General features: G+C 42.9%; 1 protein-coding gene across 2 annotated transcripts in view; it reads left to right on the top strand.

The window, feature by feature from the left end:
• Positions 1 to 13,115, top strand: part of LOC306920291 (metallophosphoesterase MPPED2) — a 79,266-nt gene that overhangs the window by 20,205 nt on the left and 45,946 nt on the right. For both annotated transcript variants that reach the window (XM_079496998.1, XM_079496999.1), the window contains exon 3: positions 4,429 to 4,610. In XM_079496998.1, the coding sequence (XP_079353124.1) occupies positions 4,429 to 4,610 (182 nt within the window). The remainder of the gene's footprint in view (positions 1 to 4,428; positions 4,611 to 13,115) is intronic.

Below are 13,115 nucleotides of genomic sequence, written 5' to 3'. Positions count from 1 at the left end.
CAGCTCTGTGGGGAAGTTGTCTTCAACAAGCCCGAGACTACGCCACTTTATCGGACTAAACGCAGTGAACTAACACGGTGAAAATCGAGGGACTGGCTTCCTCGTCCACACACCCAGGTCCAACACTGAACGTCCCTCTCTCGCTCTGTCTTGCTCTGTCTTTCTCCACACTCGCACACCAGGCGAAATCAACAGGGCATTTAAAACAGGCGGTTGACAGGGTTGAGTGACAGGTGTCATGAACAGACGGCGCGGGGACCATTTCGGGCCGTCACAATGCGTTAATTGCGTTAAATATTTGAAAGCAATTAATTAACTAAATGAATTAACGCCGTTAACGCGATAAGTTTGACAGCCTTAAGACATATATATATATAGTTTTGTTTTTTATATGTATGAAACAAAACATAATCGCGCGGCGCGCCCCATAGAAATTGGTCCGGGACCCTTGGGAACCGACCCACTGTCTGGTGGTCACAGTGGTCTGCAAGCCAGCAACATATAGATCCCTGTAAAGAAAATGTCAGTGATTGTCCAGCATTTATGAAGTATGATACTTTACTGTATAATTAAGTAATTATAAAATGCTTTTAACGTTTTATGATTATTGTTGTAAATCATTAAGTGTACATCACTTATTCTTTACTTTATTATAAGTTGACAGTTTGAATATTTTTCCATGTCAAAATTCAACCAAAATGTAATTTTATGGCTTGCCAGTCTAATGGCAGGTCCCCTCCATTCATCCTAATGGGGGTTGATTGTGGAGGGTGCACTCTGCTTCAAAAAGCTGGAATAGCTGTGTTACTTATGGGATGACACCTGATTCTGAGGTAGAGACACTTGAAGACACGTGAACAATCTTGAAAGAGTAGAGTGGGTGGAATTTTAAGCATTTTTTTACCTGTCCAATTTCTTCCTTGACATCTATAGTTAAATTTGACACGAAAAAGCATTTTGAACTAATTTTTAAACAAACTCACATTTCTGGAACGAATGACATTCTTTGACACTTTGAAGCTTCTTCTGTAATTTTCGTCAAAGCCCAGAAACTTCAAAGAAATTGAAGGTGAATCTGTACACTGCCAAAGAAGTAGGTCATGACAAAGTTCCAGCCCCAAACTAATGTATTTATAGTGCCCAACTACAGTTATGTGTTGGCCTGTTGCATAAACTCTGAATTCACATAATACACCACACTGTGTGTGTGTGTGTGTGTGTGTGTGTGTGTGTGTGTGTGTGTGTGTGTGTGTGTGTGTGTGTGTGTGTGTGTGTGTGTGTGTGTGTGTGTGTGTGTGTGTGTGTGTGTGTGTGTGTGTAGCATGAACACAAAACAAACATAACGTGAATAAATAAGATGTAAAGGTGAGCTATCCAAATCTGAATTTAAGGTCCAAATCCCAGTGTTGCAAATGAAGCTTCGGCAATCCGAAGCAGTCCGCCCGGCCCTACCAGCAACCCAGTTATAGATGATACATTGAGAACAAATGTGAGAGAAAGTGTTGAAGGTGCAACAGGGTGGCCAAGTTAGACAGCCTGGCCTTGTCGATTTATTTTTCTTCAATGATGCATTCAGCTGGATAGTGAAGAATCCAGTTGCATGATTTAACTTAAAGTAATTGCAGTTTTGGGGAGTTTACCAAGTATGGGGGCATACTGTATGACTGAGATTACAATTATATGCAAAATAAAGCATTTTATTTCTGGTAAAATACCTCAAATTTGTGGCTGCTTAACATTCCGTTTTGGCCTAGCCCATTCCACTCCCACTCGTCTTCACCTCTGATGTTATCTGAGAGCCTACTTCCTTAGCCTCCCTGCAGTGACGGCACCAGCTTCTCACAACAATCACTAAAAATCTCAGACTATGCACATTCTGTATATATATATGCATGTCGCCTGTGTATATACTGTATAAGTTTTTGCATATCCTGTTAGAATCCCTGTCAGACTTATGGCATGCATACATTTGCACGTTCTGTGCAAAATCTTGCTCCCCGTGAATGCTTGGGATTCATTCTGCACCTATTTTGCATACGTTGTTCATCAGATGTGCATATTGCACACCTGGCGTGTCTGTGGCCAATTCTGAGAGTTAGGGTGGAGTTTGGGAGAATTCTATTCTAATTGTGCTGTGCACTTGTGCTTAGCTCTGCTGCCCCTAAATCTCATTCCCCACTGTTGTTGCTGTCTTCCTGTGTGTGGGCTCCCGTAGAAATGACCCACTTTGGTCCCCCGTGATCTTATTGGAGCTTATTTAACTTGACGAGTAGTGCAGAGCAGCTGTGTGGAAAGCTATGAGCGACGGCTGCTCATCTCTTGTATTCTGCCCTGGCTCGCACATGGCCTCGCAGATGACCAGGTCCTGATGAAAAGAGCACAACCTGCAAGTGGTTTATAATATAAAGCCTGACTCATCTTTTATATTGTGCACGGCATTGCATTATAGGGAGGCTTGTTTGTGAAGACATTTTTCCGTTTTCCATTTTGGCATGATTATTTGCCAAGTTGTTCTCTTTTGTCTGCCTGTCCCGCACTTCTCTAATGACGCCTCCTCGTCTCCCAAATCTTTAAATTTAGTTTGTTGCGTTTTGTGTGTGCGTGTGTCGTGTGACTGTGTGTTGTGCATATTTGTGGTGTTGTTTGGCCTGCCCTGTATATATGGTGCTGTTTTGTGTTTGTGCACATACAGTTTCCAATTATTTGTGTGTGTGTGTGTGTGTGTGTGTGTGTGTGTGTGTGTGTGTGTGTGTGTGTGTGTGTGTGTGTGTGTGTGTGTGTGTGTGTGTGTGTGTGTGTGTGTGTGTGTGTGTGTGTGTGTGTGTGTGTGTGTGTGTGTGTGTGTGTGTGTGTGTGTGTGTGTGTGAAGTCTGAGACTGGGGCGTTGATGTCTGCAGAGACACCCCCTCTAATGAAATAATGGCTCAGCAGTGAGTGGCATAGTGCTTTGTGGGGGGTAACGGGATGGCACATCACCGACTTCAATTACAGACATTTTTTTTAATCTCCTCCTTTTCAGTCGGACAAAAGTATGGGTATTTTTCTTAGCTTTTAGCAGACATGCTTGCATTGAAGAAAAGAGACAAAGAATAAAAGGCTCCCCGAGTCAGACTTGGGTCTAAGTGATTTATTTTTTTACAGAATGGACTGAAAAGACTTTAATTCACTGTCTTGTTAGGCTGTGTGATGCCACAGTGAATGAGCCTGGTATTAAACATGCTTGCTTTTCAGCCGTGTCTGCTAGTAATCACTGCTTAAAAAAGCCTTTTTTTCAGTGTCTTTTCTTCTTTGTGATTTTGCGGACCATAATACACATAGCATAAACAATGTTACTGGTATTTTCGCCACCTAGTTCCCAATATACATTTTCTCCGATGTATTAACATTACTTTTCTGATTTCTGTGATTTTCTATATTGATGATGAATTGTATTCTAGAAATAATTACAATATTCTTTTCCATTAATCCCATTTTTAAGAATTGCGATGTCCTAGATTGAGGCTTGTTTTAGAGGCTTTATTTCTGGAAAATGTGTCTTTATGCTGCTCTGTCGACAAGCACATGGATTCTCAGTGTTTCTTTTTTGTATTTAACCATAATACTTATTTAATTTAACCTTAATTACTTTACTATTATAATAACAGACACTCTAAAATGAGTGTATGCCATTAGCTCTCATGGTTATCTAGCTAGAAAAAGGCATCGGAAGCACGACTCTGAGTTGGATAAATGTACACAAAAGACACATTGCCTTGAGGGGGAGAGATGAGCTTGGTCAACCGCTGACCAAAATAATAATAATAATAACATGGCAAATCATACAACCCCTCATGCTCATACACACAGTGATGTTGGACCCACAGGTGGTCATTCAAGTGGGTCCACAACAAAGTGTGTTTTTTTTTTTTGATCTTATTACACCGACGAATGATTAACAATATCCTGTACACTTCAATGATTGCTTATGTAAAGTGCACACCCTGAAATCATGCCGGAGACAATTATGCTGCAGACCAGTGTCAAAGTTTGTTGCCCGTCGAACTGGGTTAGCTCTGTAATGTTATTATTATTTAATGCACATATTTGTTGTACACAATGTAGCATTGTCAGTGTAAAAATAGATTGATTACCTGGACAGTTCAGCAGTGCGTTTACTGTGTCCTTATTATATGAATGCATCGGAAAAGCATTGCGCATAACGTGCAGCATCACTGTGCCTAACTTTTTAACTTTTTCCACACCACGTGTTTTTCCCTAGCGACACTTCTCTCTGTGAAGTGCCCCTTAACTGGCCTCTGCGTTGCAGCTCAATTCCATTACTTAACTGCTATGCTTATTATACAGAAGCAATATTGAACACAGTATATGAAATTGAAAAATTGTTCTGCTCTCTCTCTCTCTCTCTCTCTCTCTCTCTCTCTCTCTCAGGGTGGACCCCATTCCATATGACACTCCTAAGCCGACGGGTCACACACGGTTTGTGTGCGTCTCCGACACGCACTCCCGTACGGACGGCATCCAGATGCCCTATGGTGACGTGCTTTTGCACACTGGTGACTTCACTGAGCTCGGCCTACCCTCCGAGGTTAAGAAGTTCAACGAATGGCTGGGTAATTTAAAGCTGCTTAACACACACACAAAAAACACGCATATACACTTGGATGCATACATCACACATATGTGTGTACAATGACCCCACCACCCAGGGTAAGTGTCCAGTTTAACCCCTACGACCTCACTCTCTGGGCTAGTTAACCCTCGACCTTCCCTCTGGCCCCAACTCGATGGCTGTGCCTGGGAGTTCTGGGCTGCGTGTGTGTGTTCATTTCCAACAGCCCGTCTCGCAACACTTGATCCTCCTGGCTACAGCGTACAGATTCAGGCTAGTCTGGTGGTTTGTATCTACTGCACCGATTCCCATAATGAATCAATACTTCACTGACACACACACACACACACACACACTCATTTATGACATAATCTTTGGCACGTGTAACAAGGCACTGCTCGTAGGTGTAACGGGTCAGTAAGAGCGAGTCAGTAAGAGCGAATGGAACCAAACCCCTGTTCAAATATGATTATTTTGGGTGGTTGTGGCCTGAAAAGGCCACTGTTCTACAAACCACTGTTCTACAAACCACTGTTCTACAAACCACTGTTCTACAAACCACTGTTCTACAAACCACTGTTCTACAAACCACTGATCTACAAACCACTGATCTACAAACCACTGATCTACAAACCACTGTTCTACAAACCACTGTTCTACAAACCACTGATCTACAAACCACTGTTCTACAAACCACTGATCTACAAACCACTGATCTACAAACCACTGTTCTACAAACCACTGTTCTACAAACCACTGTTCTACAAACCACTGTTCTACAAACCACTGATCTACAAACCACTGTTCTACAAACCACTGATCTACAAACCACTGATCTACAAACCACTGATCTACAAACCACTGTTCTACAAACCACTGTTCTACAAACCACTGATCTACAAACCACTGTTCTACAAACCACTGATCTACAAACCACTGTTCTACAAACCACTGATCTACAAACCACTGTTCTACAAACCACTGTTCTACAAACCACTGTTCTACAAACCACTGTTCTACAAACCACTGATCTACAAACCACTGTTCTACAGTGCCAGGATGTCCTGAGCTGCAAGGAGCTCACATACAGTACACACAGATGGATATGCACACACGCTAACACACATACACATAGCCCTGAAACATGACAGTCATGACGCAACTGAAGCCAGTTTTACGCGATGGCTACATTTACACGGAAAACGTGTACATAAACATTCAGATTTCAAATATAAAGTACTCACCACGTGTGCCACGGGTGTTAGAAATTTGCTGGGACAGCGATTAGCACAGCTGCATCCCGCGTTGTTTAATAAAGGGCATTTCTATCCGAGCACTCCGGCTACTTTTCTCAAACGGGGTTCGTTTGGAAAATTCACAGTTGCACACCGGGAGCGCACACAGCGGTCAGCGTGCCTATATCGAACACACCCAGTGCCACACTCCTCCCGACCGACAGGGGTGCGTAGTTGAAAGCCAATGGCAAAAAAACAGCTCGGATAAAAATGCCTTTTATTAAACAACGCGGGATGCAGCAGTGCTAATCGCTGTCCCAGTACATTTCTAACACCCGTGGCCCACGTGGTGAGTACTTTATATTTGAAATCTAAATGTTTATGTACACGTTTACAATGGAAATGTAGCGATCGCATAAAACAGGCGGAAGTTAAGCCATGACGCTCGTGAAGTACGAGCGTCATGTGAACCATGGCTAACATACACATGACTTTCTTGCTCATACACTGCAGGTTAGCCGAATAATTGAGAAGCAATTAAATCAATTAGTCTGCTTAAACACTTAACCATGTGTTATACAGTAATTCATTCTACAATGGTGGCGCGCAGAAATTGTACGTTGCGATGTGACGCGTTATGATCTTGCTGCTATTTATTTTCCCCTTTTTTTATTTTTTATTAATTGACCCAACCCTAGCGCGTGTGTCCGTGTGGACAGTGGCATGTCAGACGGGCGGCATTCCAACAGAACTCGTCCACAATCCGCTGTCACAACTGATATATCAGCTGGCTCCGTCACTAGGACTCAGCACTTCTATCCCTCCCCTCCATCCATCAAGACAGATAGCTGCACCACTGGAGTGCTGCCACTCTGAGTGTGTGTGTGTGTGTGTGTGTGTGTGTGTGTGTGTGTGTGTGTGTGTGTGTGTGTGTGTGTGTGTGTGTGTGTGTGTGTGTGTGTGTGTGTGTGTGTGTGTGTGTGTGTGTGTGTGTGTGTGTGTGTGTGTGTGTGTGGTACACTACACTGTGTGTCTTTGTATGCACTATATGTGTTTTTAGTTATATTATATTTGTGTGTGTGTTTAAGTCTATATGTGTGTGTCTGCATGCACATCTCTATTCTTGAGTTTGTTAAGTGAGGGCCAAATGTTCGTTGTAAGGTGGTCATAATGGGCAATCGATGTGGGCCAAAGTGGAAGATGGCTGTGCGTCTCCCATTATCGTGTGTGTGTGTGTGTGTGTGTGTGTGTGTGTGTGTGTGTGTGTGTGTGTGTGTGTGTGTGTGTGGGGGGCATTATAGGGCTGAGGGCAGTGTCAGCACACCTGTTAATCACCCCTGCATTCAGGCTGGGGATGAAGTGAAAAGCATGAAAGCATCCCAGACAAAGTGGTATGTTAGAGCACAGAGGCCAAGGAGAGAGGTATTATTAGAGGATGTTTTTCAGGTAAATGCAACAAAAGGTCTTAAGACGGCAAGGCAGATGGGAGTCTTACTGCTTGTGAAAAGCCTGCAAAGTGTTACTTTTTACATAAAAGTTGTTCCCTTAGTGTAATATGGTATCTATATGCTTTTCCACTCTGTCAGATAATGATGTCTGTCAGCTTTTTCTAATTCTTTTGCTTTTAGTGCCTTCTGCTTTCTCCCGCTCAGAAAAAGGGAGAAATGTTCCTCTCTCATTAGCAGCGAAGAAGAATTGAGGATCTTTGTGTTGTTGTTCTGTTCTCTTACAGATCTGGCCCTAATGGAGAGAGAACGTCAATAGTTTTCACATTCCCTTCCAAGGCTATAGCCTTTGTTACCATGGGAGGCAGTGTGGAGAAAGGCAGACCTGAGAAATGAAAGGCAGAGATTTGTGTTCTATACGGTACCTCAGTTAAGTCACAAGGGCACCTTTTATATGTTTGAGGTCAGTTTCATATCTATCAGTTTCATATCTATCAGGATGGGTTAGTAGTCCACAATTGGCCATGATTTCAACTTGGCGAGTAATGTGTAGAAAAATAAAGATAAATTCTAAAATTAACAAAATAGTCTGGTCTTTGTTGGCACGCATGTTGCTGTAACCAACCTGCTTTTTTTGGTAGACCAGATAAAAGTGTGGAGTGTGGTTCTTTTCTCCTTTGCACACCCACTGCAGGAAACTAATTTCTTGTATATTGTGCAAACATACCTGGCTTTTGATTGATTTATTGAATACTTTATTAATAGTAGACAAGGAGACAGGAGAGTACAGTTAAATACAAGCTCTGTGGTTTTTATACCCAAGAAAGCACTATATGGCTTGTTTCCATTGGGGTCCTGTGTACTCAATTCATCGACTCAATGAAACATAATCTGATTCCAACCCATTCTTGCCTGCTAAAATCCCCCAGTGTCACTGAGAGTTTTATCTTATTTCTCGGCATCTTATCTTATCTTACCCTCTGCTGCCCTGGACTAGTAGAGGGGGCTTTCTCTCCCTGAAGCTTCGTATCGCTGACTGGCATTTGGCCTGCAGCAGCAGATCATTGGAGATCAATGCAGTAGGATGAGCTTCCTCTGACCTCACCTGTCTAATGCTGCCCCCAACCGGCTCTGATCCTCTGCCGTAAGCTGCTCCCAGTGGGGGGGGGGGGGGGGGGGGCGGGGGGGTGCGCTGTACACCGTCCGTCAGTGTTCTCCTCCCTTGCTCTATAATGTAGCCTACATTAATCTGCTCCGCAGACAATTTAAAGTGAATCCTACTTGATGCGACGTGCATCCATTGATGGTAGCCTACTCCTTGTAAACTGAGTTTGAAACGTCGCCACGTTCAAAATTGTATCCAGCAAACCAACTCCTCAGCGAAAAGTTATAGTATTCCATGGAAGCAGATGGGATCAACACTTGCAAGCATAACATTTTAAATCCCTTTAGAGAGAGGTTAAAAACCACAACATAAACCAGAGTTTCACTTCTTTAAGGAATGACATGAGGTATTCTTTTTGCCTTGAAGTGCAGTAAATGAAGGCAGAGTATTGACAAAGCTTTGCTTTTTTTGTCTTGAAAATCATGAAAGGCAGTCGTTTTGCATGGCTCTGCTCTGCTCACTCAAGGACCCCTAAATTAATATATATTTGACTGCGGACCCCCACCTGAAAAATAGTTTGTGTGAGCTTGTAGATCGGCTATTTTCAAATAGCCAATGTGTATGGTTAAAGTCGTTAAATAGATATTTATGATATTCATAAATTTAGCTGGGGACCCCCTGGAACTGCTGGACCCCACTTTGAGAACCAATACCATAGGACAGAAGTTCCCAACTAGAGCTCTTCACCGGGTCCCCCGATGAAAATACCTGAGTTGACCCGAGACCCCCTCGGGTCAGAGTCGTGTTTTAACGTAATCACTCGGACAGGGTCGGAATCGGACGTATCCCCCTCGGATCTCGGGTCTGTCAATCATTATGTGGATCCGAGAAGACCCGTAGGCTACTGTGTGTGTGAACTGTTTTGTTGTTGCAAATGTTAATAAAATATTCATTCAGTGTGTGAGTGTGTGCCCGTCTGACTGAGGCTATATAGCCTACTCTTTTTCTCTGTCCGCTGCATGTGCGCTCATGCTCCACATCGTTGCGGAGGAGAAAAACGGGGAAAAAAGTTCTGTTTAAAGTGGGATCATTTAAGCTGACCTAGGATCAGGTTAGTGTTGCAGCGACACGAACGGCTGTGTTACGTGTGATGATTATGCTGATTTAAGATCAGCAGCGCAAGACTTACCACACAATTCAAGCCCCGTCCTGCATGGTTTTGCCTTGCGCCGATTTGAATGAAAACACAGGCGTGCAATTATACTTTATATCACGATCACGGATCCCGACGACAGTGTTGACCTCAACGAGGTGAAAGCAAACTAGCAAAGCTCAAATTAATATAAGAAGGATTAAAGCAACCCGTCCATGACAACTCTCCTGTGTATCCCATTCCCCACACGTGGATAAAGAAGAGAGCCAAGTAGGAGCTGTTTATAAGTGCATTGAGTGTCGCACCTTGTTAATATTCCATTCAGCCAAGACCGGTGCATGCATCTGCTTCTGAAAAAACTGATGATTGTGTGTAAAAAAAACAAATGATCCGTTTGGTTAATTTTAAATGCACGCACGCTGAGGAGACGAGACGAGACTCTTTTTTTCTCTCTCTCACCCTCTACTGCAGCGCGCAGTCTCTCTCTGTCTGTCTGTGTCTCTCTCTCTTTCTCTCTCTTGCGCTTTAATCATAAACTGGTAATTGGTCAATACGTTATTATTTCTATATAGTCCACATTTCTTTGAAAACCTAGTGCTTACTGTGCTTCTGATTGTGGGGACGGACGGACAACGACGACACATCTTGCCTGCCCAAAATCTAATCTAATTCCTGACCTTCACAAGGATTTCCAGTGACAGTCAGTCAACTGTCTTCTGTGAGAACATTGGGTTTTGGTATGATGACACACGACGCAACCCCCACCCCCCCACCTTGCTGCAAATTCCCACAATTTTGCAGCATAAATTCACATAAAACCCCACATATTCCATCGCATAATCAGGGATTTTTGCCCGCGTTTTTCTGGAGGGTCTACTAAATGGTATTTATTTTAGTTTTTTGTTACGTTGTACTGTTAAGTAACTTGAAAATAACCATAAACTCGCGAAAACATATTGTGATTTTATCGTGATATGGCTTGAAAAAATATCGTGATAATATACTTTTGTCCATATCGCCCACCCCTAGGTCACGCTAAAGTCTCTCTAGAAGCGTTAATATTCCAAACGAGAGGCATGCTGATTGAAGACAGAACATTGTCCTTTTGGTCAAAACCATGGAGAGTTCCTTAGATTAGGAGTTACGAGCCATTCTTTTGGAGCAGCAAACAAGGAAGTGAACGGCAGTGCGCATGCGCAAATCAACAAGGAGTAGCCTACATTGCAGGAGAGGTTTTGTTTTTAATTAAAAAAAAAAAAAAACACATACACATCCTTAGCATCCTGTGGTTTTCATATAAAAGACATGTATACACGTCCTTAGCATTCATTGTGTTAAAGTTAAATCTGACTTGACTAAACATGCAGATAGCCTGGTTACATAAACTACAGTACAGTACACATACTATTTACTCTGGGTGTGCTACGATGTGCGTCCATCCACTACTAGATGTGAAGGGCAGAATAAAGGGTTTTAAAACTGAGCTGAAACAGGAAGTGGACGGTTGTCAAATCCTGCAATTAACTTCTTCTGATTGGCAACGCGTGGCACTGGGGTGGCACTGGCGCTATGCGGCCCTCACCCCTAGTATAATTACAGTAGCTTTTGGGTGCTATACTTGGGTGCTATACTTGGGTGCCTCTGCCCAGGCTCTGGACAGGGCCCAAATTAGCCAATTGGTCACACCTGATCACCCCTAGATCTCCATATATGGAGCTGGCCTGTTCTGACATCACAATGATGTTCTGACATCTGCATAGACTCCATATTTGGGCATGCCTGACAAAAAACTGTATGGGCATAAAAGGGACACAGACATAATAACTGGGGGGCATTCATTTCCAACTTGCATTGTTCCAAGTCGGCCAGTGCCCAACGGGCACCGCTCTAGTTTGTTTTAATGATTAATTAATAGTAATTGATAAAAAAAAATGTATAAACCGTGAAGTCGTATCGCCTAGCCATATCTCATCCTGTTGTTTATTACTTGCGCAAGTAATAGTTTTCGTCCAGTGCTTCGATGCGTATGTCGCCGTTTGATGTGTATGCGCCGTGCCAGCGCATGACGTAATGACTACTAGTGCTTGATATGGCAGTGGTGTCAGATTACATACATGTATACATAGGGGCATTACCTTTAATCCTCCCGACACTAAAACATACAGTATCGTCATTACGTCACCATCGAAAAGCAATTACACCCTGGCATTGGGTCCTTTAATCCACATCTTTATTACGTCATCATTGAGAGCTAGTTGTACCAGTTATACCCTGATGTCATATGCTGCTACGATACATACGCATCAAACGGGGCATACGCAAAGTAACCACAGTGTACCGCTAATCAACTTACAAATGACATATACAGTACATATATACATAGAGGCATTTCCTTTAATCCACCCGACACTGATCGACATATACGTCACCATCGAAAGCCGTCACTCATGCGTATGACGTAATGACTACTTGTGCTTGATATGGCACAATTTCTTTTATAGATAGAAACTTTTACCATACTTCACAATACTACTTTTTTACCTCCAAAAACTAGGTACGTAGCAAATAGCTAAACCTAATCATTCAATATTTCAAACATTCTTTCACAGAGAAGCTGAGATTTGGCAGTTTGAAGTGGTCGAGTCGACAGTACTTGCACGCTCTGCTTGCGCACTAATGGCCTACTTGTGCACTCGACAGAGTGCAGTTCTAGTTAATAATGTTCTGCAACAGAATAGGTTAGCTCACATATAATCTGACAAAACGTTACCTATAAAGTGGGGGCAGCCTCAAATTGTATTTCAGTTATTTAGTGTCGAGTATTGAAATAAATAATACAGGTATGTCATAGTTTATCATTTCAATTCAGTTGCAATAAAAAGCAGCAATAGATTCTCTGAAGAGAACCGGTGATAGAGGTGGAGCCTCCATCTAACCTGATGGAAGTGCAATGGAAGTGCAATTGCAGAAGATGATTCGGTTCACCTACTGTGTGTGTGTGTGTGTGTGTGTGTGTGTGTGTGTGTGTGTGTGTGTGTGTGTGTGTGTGTGTGTGTGTGTGTGTGTGTGTGTGTGTGTGTGTGTGTGTGTGTGTGTGTGTGTGTGTGTGTGTGTGTGTGTGTGTGTGTGTGTGTGATGCAGTTAGGGACTTGGGGGAGGAGCGACGGGGCTCCGTTATAGAGTTAGACTGGAATTTATGGGTCGACAAGAGCTAAATTAGAGCACCAGGAATGAAACTCATAGACCAGGGAACCATGAGTCTTTTGCTTATTGCATTTGTGAGTGTGCGCGGTATGCGCGCATGCATGCACACACACGCGCACACACACACACATACGCACACTCTCACTTACTATTTGGAATTTAATTCTGTCTGCCAGTATTTAGAAATAAACTACTCTAGCTCCAGACCCAAAACCTAACCAGCATATATGTACACATTTCACTTAACACAGCAATCATTATTGAATAAATTATTTAGCCGTCTTTCACTTGGCTTCATGGATAGACTCCTCACCACTACTGCTCATCACTTGCCAGAGCTGCATAGCAGGGGAACAAAGACAGT

Source organism: Electrona antarctica (genome assembly GCF_951216825.1).
Source record: "Electrona antarctica genome assembly, chromosome: 3".
NCBI classification, from domain to species: Eukaryota; Metazoa; Chordata; class Actinopteri; order Myctophiformes; family Myctophidae; genus Electrona; species Electrona antarctica.
The sequence above is the reverse complement of the archived record's forward strand: the minus strand, read 5'-3'. Positions and strand labels throughout refer to the sequence as shown.